Source organism: Anneissia japonica, unplaced genomic scaffold, assembly GCF_011630105.1.
Source record: "Anneissia japonica isolate Jap-2015-1 unplaced genomic scaffold, ASM1163010v1 scaffold1792_len1028045_cov167, whole genome shotgun sequence".
Classification (NCBI taxonomy): domain Eukaryota; kingdom Metazoa; phylum Echinodermata; class Crinoidea; order Comatulida; family Comatulidae; genus Anneissia; species Anneissia japonica.
This window is the reverse complement of record NW_022742319.1, coordinates 61,430-73,521: the sequence shown is the minus strand read 5'-3', so window position 1 is coordinate 73,521 and position 12,092 is coordinate 61,430. Positions and strand designations below refer to the sequence as shown.

Below are 12,092 nucleotides of genomic sequence, written 5' to 3'. Positions count from 1 at the left end.
ATATATATATATATATCTTCTATTTTGAATCATTCAGATAATGTGACTGAAGTTAAACATCACTGTTCATCAATGTCACTGCCTAGTTTTTAAACAAAAATGACGCACCATTCCAATAATGATTTAGGTCAGCCATACAACTTAGCATCACCAAGTTACACAATAATAATTAGCATGGTTGTAAATATTTTGTTAACGTTGCCTTTCGGACTACGTGGTGTTGAGTGCGCTGTGGTGCAGTTGTGGTCTGCCGTGGATATAGAACGCTCTGCTATGGATATAGAATGCAATTTTAACGATATATGGTCTAACAGCTCTGGTAAGTCTTCAGTTTGATAAGTTCATTTTAAGCCTATTCGTACTTATCAGTTTAGAAATACTGTAGTTGAATAAATGCATAATGATAATGTAAGCGAATAAATAAATAAATAAATAAATAAATAAATAAATAAATAAATAAATAAATAAATAAATAAATAAATAAATAAATAAATAAATATATATATAAATAAATAAATAAATAAATAAATAAATAAATAAATAAATAAATAAATAAATAAATAAATAAATAAATAAATAAATAAATAAATAAATGAATGAATGAATACAATGTAAATAGATGGCAAAATATATTAAGCGCAACATTCACTTCTTTCATTTGAGGCATGTACTATCATTTTAACCGTGTAATGCGGGACCTTTTTATACCTTGTTTGGAGAACTTGCCGCCCGATGATGATTTCGAATAAAAAAAATATTTTTGGCCCATTAGCGCACCCGCCGCCACGAAAAAAATGTTCTTTACTATTTTAACACGCCGCCGCTGCCTTGAAATCTCCAAAAATAAGATATGTTACATATTTCTTCATATAAATTGAAAGCATTTAACCATCCCTGTTTACATTCACAAATACAATTTTATTTGTATTTTCTCCTCAGTTTGTATGTTTTGGTAAAACTATTTGCTAAATAAGAAAACAATTTTTGTTCGCCTTCCTCTGACTACCTTCAAGAAATTTAGTTCGCGAAACAAGGTATGAAAAAAAAGTATCGCATAAAGAAATTTAGAAAACATTTTCGGTTATTTCAGACAATGAACTAAAATTCTGCGATGGTGAAAATGGAACCATGTCATTCCCGACCGTTATAGAAGGCGAACAATTCTTTATAGATTGTAGAGTTCCGAATGCGGATTATATTGAATGGTACAAAGATGGAATATTACAAGTCTTTCCACCATATGAGGATGATGATGATGATGGTGAACAGAAATGTAACGAGCCGGAAGTGCTCAGTGGCAATCAGGTACTGTATTTTCAGCAACCGCAGACGTGTCATAATGGCATTTACACATGTGTGGCCAGAAATAATGCGACGCTTCAGTTTATATTCCGTAACATAGAAGTTCATGTAAAGCGTAAGTACAGTAGAATAAGAGGGATGAAGGAGATCTGCTAATATAAAGAAGGAAAGGAAAATCTGTAAGGCCTAATGCTGTGGCTATGATCTCCCAGTGGGACTGTGGTCCAAACGTATGAGTTATGAATAAAGCCTACCTACCAGTAGTGGCGCCAGTGACTTGCCCGAGTGAAGTGGGGGGGGGGGGGGGGGTGATATTTTGGGGGGGGGGGGGGGGTGATGTTTTTGACGAGATAAGTGGGTGTGGCCAGTCGTTTAAATCCCTCGAATGTGTCCCAGGGGCGAAGCCCCCTAAAAAATACAATTTAGGGGTTTCGAAAGGCTTATTTAATCGACTTCGGAGTCTACTGGTATGTAGAAAATACATATACGTTTTTTTCTCCCCGAAGAATTGTTGTTTTTCTCCCCGACGGGGGTCCACCTATCCAGCACCCTCCCCCCCCCCCCCCCCCCCCCACCTATCCAGCACCCTCCCCCCCCCCTCGCTGGCACCACGATGTACTACGATGAATATATTGGTGGTGGTACTACTACTAATTATAATAAAATAATGTAATAATAATACAGTAATGATATAAATAGGGACTTTTCGCAACCTTCCGAAAATGATAACGAATACGAATACGTCATGTTTATTATCGTCATTTGTGCCTAAAACATTCTTGAAAATATATAAGAGCTGAATACGGTAAGCATGGTGGCCTACGTTGTGACATATATGCTGCAGGGGCCCGGATTGATTAAACATTTGATGACGTAGCCGTATTGGTTATCGATTTCGTAAGCTTGAGAAACCTCCCTATTGCAATTACGATAACGATTACGATAACCATTTTTATTAAAATTAATATTAAGAATAATAGAATTAATAAAATATGGTTTAAAGGTTTGCATGGCGAAACAACAATGATAAATACTTGCGGTACACCACATACAGTAGATATAGTTCAGAAAAGAACTGTTGCTTGCGTTGGGAGTGTGTCTCGACGTTCCAGTGACTATTGAACCAACTCAATCTAGAAACGTCAAGACAAAAAAACAAAACCCAATTTTTTTCAGAAATATTTACGAGGTATTCTACAAGCTTTTTTTTTTTTTTTTTTATCAATGATAATGATAATAATAATAATAATGATGATGATGATGACGACGACGATGATGATGACAACGAGAACATTGGCAATAACAATGATTCCGATATCGATAATGATAAGATAGTGTTAATCATAGTAATATTTATATTAATAATAACAGTAATAATAGCAGTAACAAAACAGTAAGTCTATAATATTTTTGGTAAGGCTTAAAGAGAATCTTTAGCATCATAGTCTCTTTCCTGTTTACTATATAGCTATCAAACCTAATGGTGATCCAGTAGCTAAATCGTGTCGGCTTGATCATCCCATCTACGAACCGCACGATAGCACAAACATCTCGTGCAGTTTCTACGTTGGAGTTGATATCAAATATTATTTTACTTGGAAATACTTCAACAGTAGTGATAGTCTGCTGTTTCTTGACACCGAAAATGGTATCCCTGCCTCAAACTCTGTATTTAACGAGTACAGCATACGTACCAGGTTGGCATACTGTAGTATTTCACTAGTGACGTAAATATATTTAGAGGGCGTGATGATCTAGGGCTGTAAGAGATCAAAATTACGTTGATGATGATTGTGGTGATGACGATGGTGTGATGATGCATGTATGATCAGAAGAAATGATTGGGAGAATGGCATGAGCTAGGGAGTGATTATTAATATAAAGAGGAATAGAACGTAAGAGTGTTAACCTAAGATGGTATAAGGGCAGGAGAGTATGAGAGGATTAAAAGAGTATTATGAGGAAGTGAAAGGCCGGGGACGAAAAAGAGGAAACCGGGATTAATGGATTTATGACGGATGAGGAGAAAAAAGAGAAGGAGGAGGTGATGACTATGACTATGACGATAAGGATAATGTTGAGGAGGATGATGACATTGATGATGATGATGATGATAATGATGATGATGATGATGATGATGATGATGATGATGATGATGATGATGATGATGATGATGATGATGATGGATAGGACCACGAAGATTATGGTGAATATAATGAGGTGGATGATGACGTTAATTATAAAGATAATAATGATAATAACGATTATGATAAATATATTAATGATGATGATGATAATGGATAATGATAATGATGATGATTATGATTATGAAGATTTATAATAGTGATTCTGATGATGATGTTGTTAATGATCATCATCATGAGCTGGAGGCTTACAATGAAAAGAAGACGTTAAAAAATAACTTATAACGATGAAAATGACGATATTATGAAAATTGTCACAATATTTTTGATATTGGCTTAAACGACAGGATGACGTAACACTGAAGATAGACCTATATGTATCTTTAATTGTTCGAGGATATGAATATATTTATTACAGTAATGATTCGGCAACGGTCTCTTTGGAGGTGCTAGATGTAGACAAAGGGGCGTTAACAACCTACATGGCTCTTGTTATAGTTGATAACGTCATAGTTAATAATACCCACAAACTTAAATTTACTCGTAAGTATAGTGTGCCGTTGCAGTAAGTAGTATAACAATATGCTCATATGATTCTGAAGAATATTATTATTAATATTGTTGTTAAACTTCATGTATCATAGAAAGAATGGGATTCCAAACAAATTTTATTTCAAATTATCAATACCCGATAATACATGACGACAAATAAGTCTAATAAAAGTATTTGCAAATATTCTCGATAAATTGTTTAAACAAACATTCATAAGAAAACTAATAATTATTTACTGATCATATTATACTCAAATATACGTTTATTATTACAGTATCATCAAAACATATTTTGCAATGATTACAGCCAAATGCAAGATATATATTATTAAGTCAGGCCCTCACTTGCATAATTATCCAACAATTCCTAAAGCTATTTTTTGACAATGACTTCGTCGTTATATTAATAATTAAAACATTTGAAATTGTTTTAATCCACAGCTCGATATTTTGAGTATGTGCCACTGGTTAGTGTCATTGGCTCTCTGGTCTTATTGGGGCTTAGTTTTGCAATCATTTGGTATTTTGTACACCTTGATGTGCGTATCTGGATTAAGGATCGTAAGTTCCAGCACAATCCGGTTCAAGATGAAGGTAGATTACTACATATATTTAATTAGGCATGAAATAATAATTGATAATGATGATGATGATAATAATAAAAACAACAACAACAACAACAACAAGAGCAGCAGCAGCAGCAACAACAGCAGCAGCAGCAGTAGCAGTAGTAATAATAGGCATATTTAGTAATAAAATGACTAAGCCTTCGGTACACCATGTGTGAGAATAGGCCTATGGTATTTTGAGGTAAAGCCATTGCACTGGTTTACTGTCTCGAAGTTTCAGTGAGATTGCTTTGATCGTATATATCAAGAGAATGAGAAAAGATTACTTCTGTTGGTCATAAATACAGAATGGTCATAATAATAGTAATGATGATGACGACGACGATGATGATGATGATGATGATAAATAATATTGATATTAATAATAATAATAATAGCAATAATGATAGTGATGATGATGATGATGATTAGTGATGATGTATCGATAATGCTGATAATAATGATACAGATGATAACAATGAGTAATGAAAATAAATATCATTAGTAAATTTCACCGTAATAAATAGGCCATAACAAATTCACAAATAAAGCTTATTGTGACTAATGACAGTTTATAAAAACATCAGATTATGTAGCTGTACACAGCGTTCAATGAAAATATGCATCTTAAAAAGAAATTAAGAATATTTTGAGTTTAAATAACCGAGTAGAATAGAAAGGAAAATGAGGACACGTAACTGTATCTGTATTATTCTAAACAGAATTAATGCTCGTCAAGCTCCCGTTTGTGTGTCGAAAAATGTACTTTTATTCCGATTATGTTACTGGACAGAAGCTTGGTAAGGAATATTGTTTTCGTACGTTTGGAACGTACTGAGCATTCACAAGTCATGTGGGGCAAAATTAATACTAATATTTGACGAAAAACATCATCGGAATAGCGGATTCAACACTCACCACTAAGCGCAAGCTCGGTGGCCTAGTAATTAAGACACCAAGCTAGTTATCTGAAGGTCGTGTGTTCGATTTCCCGGGCCACCGGACTCTCTTGTGAGATTTTTATTTTCACAATAATTTCGGAACGTAATGAGCACAGTACGATAAAACATCATCGTATCGTTTGTTTTTTATTTATTATTCATTTCTCTTACCTTTTTAATTTGAAAATGTTGATGCCTTATCATTTTTTGTAACGTGTAAGATTTTCCAATTTTCTATATATCCTTAAGATTCTCTCATTTCAATTTGATGTTTTGTGATTTCCAATCTTTTTGTTTATTAGCAAGAAATAAAACCAGCAAACAGAAAGACAAACAAGATTGAAAATTATTAATAGCTGAACCTGGTGATTATTAATTAACATCACTATATTTTCAGGGTACTGGGATGCTTTCCTGTCGTATAGCGGCTCCGAAGATGATCGGAAGTTTGCCTTGGAAGAGGTCTGGTCTCAACTTCGGAATAACTCGTATTCAGTTTGTTTTCCAGATATTCACTTTTTACCTGGTGCTGGTAAGTATGGTGTTGTAGCCAACAATTATACTATTATGGCTTTACGTTATCAATCAGCAAATAGACTGAAATTCGTGTGCCTATGGCTACTACTTAACGTTCCGGACTCGAACCTGTGAAATATAGTATGAATCAGACTTGCTGCGTAGCACTATTTGAAACAAAGTGGTAAAGAACAGAAACAGTGCTCATGTATAGGAATACATTATATTATGATCGATATTATGCTTATTAGTATTATTACTATTATAATCATTTATATATTTTGCATTTTATTTAATAGCTTATCTGGATGAATATGTTAAACATATAAAACGCAGTAATTACTGTATACTGGTGTTGACAAAGAATCTGAAGTCTAGTCAACACTGGGATTTCCAGTTCTCAATCATAATGGAAGAATTCAGTGTCCGCAATATTAAAGTGATTCCCGTTGCTTTTGGTGATGTATCGGTAACAGAACTGTTTGGACAACGTGATGATCTAGATCATATACTAAGAGTAGTTGATGTCATACGCTGGAAAGAAAACCTATCGGCGAGATCGAAGAGAATTTGTTGGAAAAGATTGTGTTTAGCGATGCCTCCAAAACCAAAAGGAGGGAAACCGTCAGTTGTTGATCAAAATATCGTTCTTGAAAATGTTGAAGTTAGAGTCATGTAAACGAATAAATAATTATTTATTTTTAAATAGACCAGTATCTTTAAAGCAGGGTGCACACTGACGTTGAAAAAAAAACTGGGTCGGATACCACAACGCTGTGAGACGCACGCGGTGGGCCGGGTCGATTTCAACAACCACACAAACTGCCAACCGACAATTGCACGATTCCGCTTTACAAACTCCGTCCATAACTGTTGCCTTCAAACGGCCATGTAAACGTACATGAAGGCTTATTTGTGGGACAAGCGCATAGTTCTTGCCCTGTTCTGCTTGGTCAGTTATTGTGTTTTATTGACACTACATAGTTTCATCAAAAGAAGGAATCGCGTCATCAAGCGATCACACAGTACGGATTGATTCTCCGGCCCAAGGTCGATAGATCCTCGGCGGACAAAGTGTGTGCCCGGCTTTAAGAAAAAGAAACAAAACATTATTTGGTTTCATACATTTATTCAGAAACATGTTTAAAGACATTTTTTTTGTCAATTTGATTAAAAATCCAAATTTGTTTTCTCATTTTCACATTATCAGCACATTATATTCACAATCATTCACATTTTAATTTTTGAATAAATTCATCTGGTTTCATAAATATTTTTTGAATGATTTTCTTTTATTTAACCAGTAGAAACTTGTTACTAACCTGCAATGCTTCAGATGCACTTCGGCTATCCTTTCTCAAGCATTGATTCTAATGCTGGTCAACACCGCTATATACGCGATGTACGCCTTCAGTCAGTAGGTTAGTTTTCTTGGTCTTAGACCTTGCGCCCCGCACCTGATGTTCTGGAAATCAGTAGGTTATCATAAAGGTGAGAAAGTTCATGTGATCCCGTATCCCTGTTTATTACTTGTTCGGTTTTCCTAATCCAAATGCTTTCTTTAACTTGTCTTTGAAAGACCTTAAGTTCACTATCAAGAACATTATGTTATCCCAATCTTGGATGTGGTTAAAATAAATGTCATGATCTGTATTAGCTGATTTATGAGGTTCGGTGGATGTAGAGGCTCTTGCTAATTTGGTGCGGATACCTGGCATGTGTTTTTTCACATCTATTTTTAGAACATAAAATAGATTTGAAAAAACACATATCCGTATAAATTGTTGTCAAATATCATGTTTAATCTTCCGTTTAAAGTCTCCAATCATTAATAGGTCATGGGTAAATGAGCCAATCCAGACAGCTTTACTTTTTTTTTACTATTCATTTTTTGTCTGGAAGCAGAGAAATTGTTTAATCAGAAAAAAAAAATAGGCCTAGTAGGCTAATTTTTACGTTTACCTAGAAAAATGGTAAAAATGAGAGTCCACCTATAAAACACATGTGAGAAACACAGAGTAGAATTATCTTTATATTTCTCTGCATGATTGTGTAAAATGTCATCCTCTAAGTTAGTTACGACGACCCCTCAGTTTGAGAAGGTATTTGGACGATATTTGTATCTCGGGCGTATATAATACATTTCACCGTCGGAATTCAAACTTTTTGATACATTTCATGGACTTGATACTGCATCTCTGGCTAAAAACGAAACCAAATGCAGGGGTACCGCTAATCTTACAGATAATACCATTTTATGAGGTTTTAAATGTTCGTCAAAAGCTTATTTCCCCGAATTTAAAATTGCGTACATTCATAGGCCTACTAAAATTTTAGTAGCTTAATTGCAGAAGTAAATTCGTGTTTTTCGGATGATCCGCACAAAAGAACATGATTTTAAAAATCTAAAATTTGCACCGGTATGTCGCGCGTATAAGACGAGCTCCTGTTTTTCGATCGTAATATACTATTTTAAGCCTCGTCTTCATATACACGAGTATATGGTATGCAATCCAGTGTAGCATAGTGGCTTATAATTCAATAATACATAGAGGATGTGTATATGCTTTGCATTACCTTTTCTTGGTTTAAAGAAACCGTGATCATCTCATTTAATCGTTCAGCTTGGTATTTTAAATATTTAGTCCAAAGATTATTTATTCTTTTCAGAGTTTAAATGATTATTTTAAATGATTTATCTTACTTTGTATTTCCTTACAAACAATGACAGATAAAGAAAGGAGAAAGTAGTTTCCTTTTTTTGTTTTACCTCTTCGTTTCTCTTCCTATGTTCTTTAAATGGTTAGGTCTATATCAGGACCACATGGAGAAAAAAATAAAACCTTAATGAGTCATCCTTACATCAAGTTAGGCCTATATTTTTTCAATTTTATTTTGTTCTCTGAATATTCTGCGAATAGTGAACGGAAATTTCCATATTAACCATCATTTAAAAAAAAAATTTTTCCAATGTTAATCAATAAAAAGATTATAATTAGAAGGTTAGTAAAATGTCACCAAAATTACGAGGAACAGTGAAAGTTGCAAAAGTACAATGTGCTAAAAATAAATCTGATGAAAATCCAGTTGCATTATATTTATCTTAAAGATCTTAAAGATCTCTCTTGTAATGTCTATTTAATCTTAACAAGAGTAAACCATATGCTTCCAGCATCATCCTTGCCATTCATACTCCGTTCAAATACAACACCAATATGATTTTCATCGACACTCGTCAACGTGGAGTAGGCTGCTGGACCTCGATAGATACTTAAGGCTCCATCCCAAGTCTTGCCTTCATTTGCACTCCATCTTAAGGTAATGTTGCTTCTGGATTTGCTGCTGGCTGCATTAACAAAGAATAAGTAGCCTCCGTGCACAAGTATTGCTCCTGCATCAATGGGGTCGATCAGTGTGGCGTCAAAGTAGATGCTGTCGAAGTCAATAGTGTCGCCTCCATCATTGCTCAGCATTACCACACGACAAGCGCACTGGTAGTTCATACTATTACGAGCATTAAACATAATGGAACCATTTTGCAGTTCGACAATCTTAATAAAGAAACGGGAAAAAATATCTCAAATAATATTCTAATAATAATAATTATTATTATTATTTCATTTATTTCAGAATCTGTGTCCATATCATAATTGTATCCTATAATAAACAAAGAGAGAGAGATAGAAATTATATATTATTTTCGGGTCAGTATTAAACCACATCACATCTGAAAACCTAACCAGCCTGTAAAATAATTAGAGGGACTAGGTTGGTGGTTTGATGTCATGGGTTTAAATCCTCCTCAAGTTCCTCACTTTCAAAAACTCTCAATGAAAAAACGAAATAGTGGTTTCAAAAATTAAATTCATGAACAATGGTTACACGAAGTTCCAACTTATGTATCCTAAGAATACTGGAGTATTTGTAAAACACTGCATTAAAGAAAGGTAAGCATCATTCCGGGCAGGGAGAGACGAGTGTAATGGACGAACCTGTGCTTAACATGCTCTGTACACTGAACAAAAAATAAATCGTCTACCAGCTGATATTAATGAACTAAACCGAAAATATCGTAATAAAAATTAACCACAAGTTCTAATGTAATGTTTTTAAATGGTGTAGGATATTGAAGGCTAAATATGAAAATCGGTATTAATTTAAAAGGCTAACCTGAACTTCAGATGCAAAAAATCCACCAGCTTTTAATGGGCCATATTTTGGAAGAGATGGTTGAGATGCACCCCGCTTCCATGTTACGCCTTGATCTATAAATATAACAAAATGGTGGTTGGTAATTAAGGTTTTTACTTTATACCAGTTACTACCGTATCTTATAAATAACAAATATATTAGAAGGCCTACACTATCATCACCACAATATCACCACTGGCTTACCCGGTGGTTGCGTTACTGGATAGGGGGGAGTTAAGAACGTCTCTATAGTCAGCGAGGCCAATACCCATCCAAACGCTGTGGTCCATGGATTCGGAGAAACTGACTAAAAAGTCTCAGAACAGTTAAAAATGGTCCTAAATTGCGTTTCGTCGAAAATTATCAGAATCCCTCTCGAAATAAGTCCCTTTGCTGGGACTTATCCTCAATATCTTAACTGTTGTTTTTGTTTCTAACTATTTATGCGTGTTATTTTTGTCTGTGTATATTTGTCCTTGTTAGAGATATTAAATAAATCAAATAAATATGAAATCAGCCTCATCAGCTGAATGATCTAGAGCCATACTTGCATCACCACTGGCCTTGATCGTCAACATAACGACCTGACCACCACCAAACACAACCTTCATCAACATCACAAATAATGTATATGAACATTAAGAAGACTTGGTTGATTTTGACTTTACCGTCACTTATAATGCATTCCAGTCCGTGATGATCCTCGTGTACTGTATGACCACACACAATCAAACGACCTTTATGAGGCTCCAGTTTCTTCTGTATGCCGTATCCTGGCCCAGCAGTCCAGGAATAATTGTACAAATTATTAATATTATTTGTGCCATTTTCCTTTGAGATGTCAACTGGTGGTTGCCATGAGACGCCTCCATCAACTGACTTCAACATGTAATTTGAGGTCACTCCACTTTCACATTCTCGATGTGCACATTCTGTGTACAAAATTAACAATTCTGAGCGCTCAGCGTTGTATAACGTTGCTCCAAGGTTAATACCATCATTGGTGGCAAAGTTTCCGACTAAAAACTCTGCGACGGACCAACTGTATCCCCCATCTACGGAGGTTCTTCCAGAAATAAACTTTGACTTTGCGTCGGCTCTTGAATATTTCCGTGCTTCAGCATATACAACCAGTTTGCCTTGTGAGGTCAACGTAGCAACTGGAATTCGGTAGGCATATACTTCGCCCTGGTCACCTCCTTTGAACAATACTTGGTCCTGAACTACTTCAGGACGCAATCCAAAACACAAAGTAAATAATAATAATAATGGGGAAATTCCATAAATAATCATTTTTAGTGTTACCCAAACAGATAAGACAGGCCCTCTCTAACCGATTTTTTAGGCCTACCCTTGAAAAGAAAAACCAAGTGGTATCAGAATACATGCAGAGCTGAATAGATGTGGATCAAAGATCAATTTGATCAGAACAATCAAACCATTCAAGCGTACAAAAATACCAAGTTCAGTCTGATGCGTCTGATTGTCGGACATTTTATCCAATTGTTCCCAGCTGCCTATAGGATTATACAGTTCTAATGAAATAGTTACCTGAATGATAGGTAGATTTGGCTACTGAAAGTCAGGTTTGTGTGTACTTTCTGTTTTGTATGCTGTTTTTTGAAATGGAAACCGAACAGCAGAAAGTTAACTCTAATCTTGATTATTGTTTGTTTTCTACAAACTCAGTTCAGTGTTCATTTGAATTCAAACAAGCACAAACAAATAAGCCAATCAATATAAAAATGCGTAATACATGAATCAAACTAATAACTAATATGAAAATTAAAAATACAAAATACGTAATATTAATTAATTATTGCTTTTACATTTTGTTC

General features: G+C 34.7%; 2 protein-coding genes across 3 annotated transcripts in view; one reads left to right on the top strand and one right to left on the bottom strand.

The window, feature by feature from the left end:
* The window catches only part of LOC117119100, a 10,783-nt gene extending 1,859 nt beyond the window's left edge, over positions 1 to 8,924 (top strand). For both annotated transcript variants that reach the window (XM_033263911.1, XM_033263912.1), the window contains exons 2-8: positions 38 to 319; positions 1,091 to 1,417; positions 2,771 to 2,999; positions 3,865 to 3,989; positions 4,440 to 4,592; positions 5,945 to 6,079; positions 6,363 to 8,924. In XM_033263911.1, coding sequence (XP_033119802.1) covers positions 100 to 319; positions 1,091 to 1,417; positions 2,771 to 2,999; positions 3,865 to 3,989; positions 4,440 to 4,592; positions 5,945 to 6,079; positions 6,363 to 6,742 — 1,569 coding nt within the window. In that variant the 5' untranslated portion in view covers positions 38 to 99 and the 3' untranslated portion in view covers positions 6,743 to 8,924. The remainder of the gene's footprint in view (positions 1 to 37; positions 320 to 1,090; positions 1,418 to 2,770; positions 3,000 to 3,864; positions 3,990 to 4,439; positions 4,593 to 5,944; positions 6,080 to 6,362) is intronic.
* On the bottom strand, positions 8,812 to 11,730 carry LOC117119101 (sialidase-1-like). Its single transcript, XM_033263913.1, has 3 exons — positions 10,923 to 11,730; positions 10,234 to 10,328; positions 8,812 to 9,614 (listed from the first exon to the last, which is right to left on the bottom strand). Exons 1-3 carry the CDS (start codon positions 11,545 to 11,547, stop codon positions 9,198 to 9,200), a joined length of 1,137 nt encoding a protein of 378 aa, XP_033119804.1. The 5' UTR covers positions 11,548 to 11,730; the 3' UTR covers positions 8,812 to 9,197.
* Positions 11,731 to 12,092: the final 362 nt, after the last annotated feature.

Coding starts and splice junctions, on each gene's coding strand:
- LOC117119101 (XM_033263913.1), bottom strand. CDS start 11,547: ATGATTATTTATGGAATTTCCCCATTATTATTATTATTTACTTTGTGT. Junction 10,329..10,922: donor GGAATGCATTATAAGTGACG/GTAAAGTCAAAA, acceptor TTATATTTATAG/ATCAAGGCGTAACATGGAAG. Junction 9,615..10,233: donor TTTTTGCATCTGAAGTTCAG/GTTAGCCTTTTA, acceptor TTCTTTATTAAG/ATTGTCGAACTGCAAAATGG.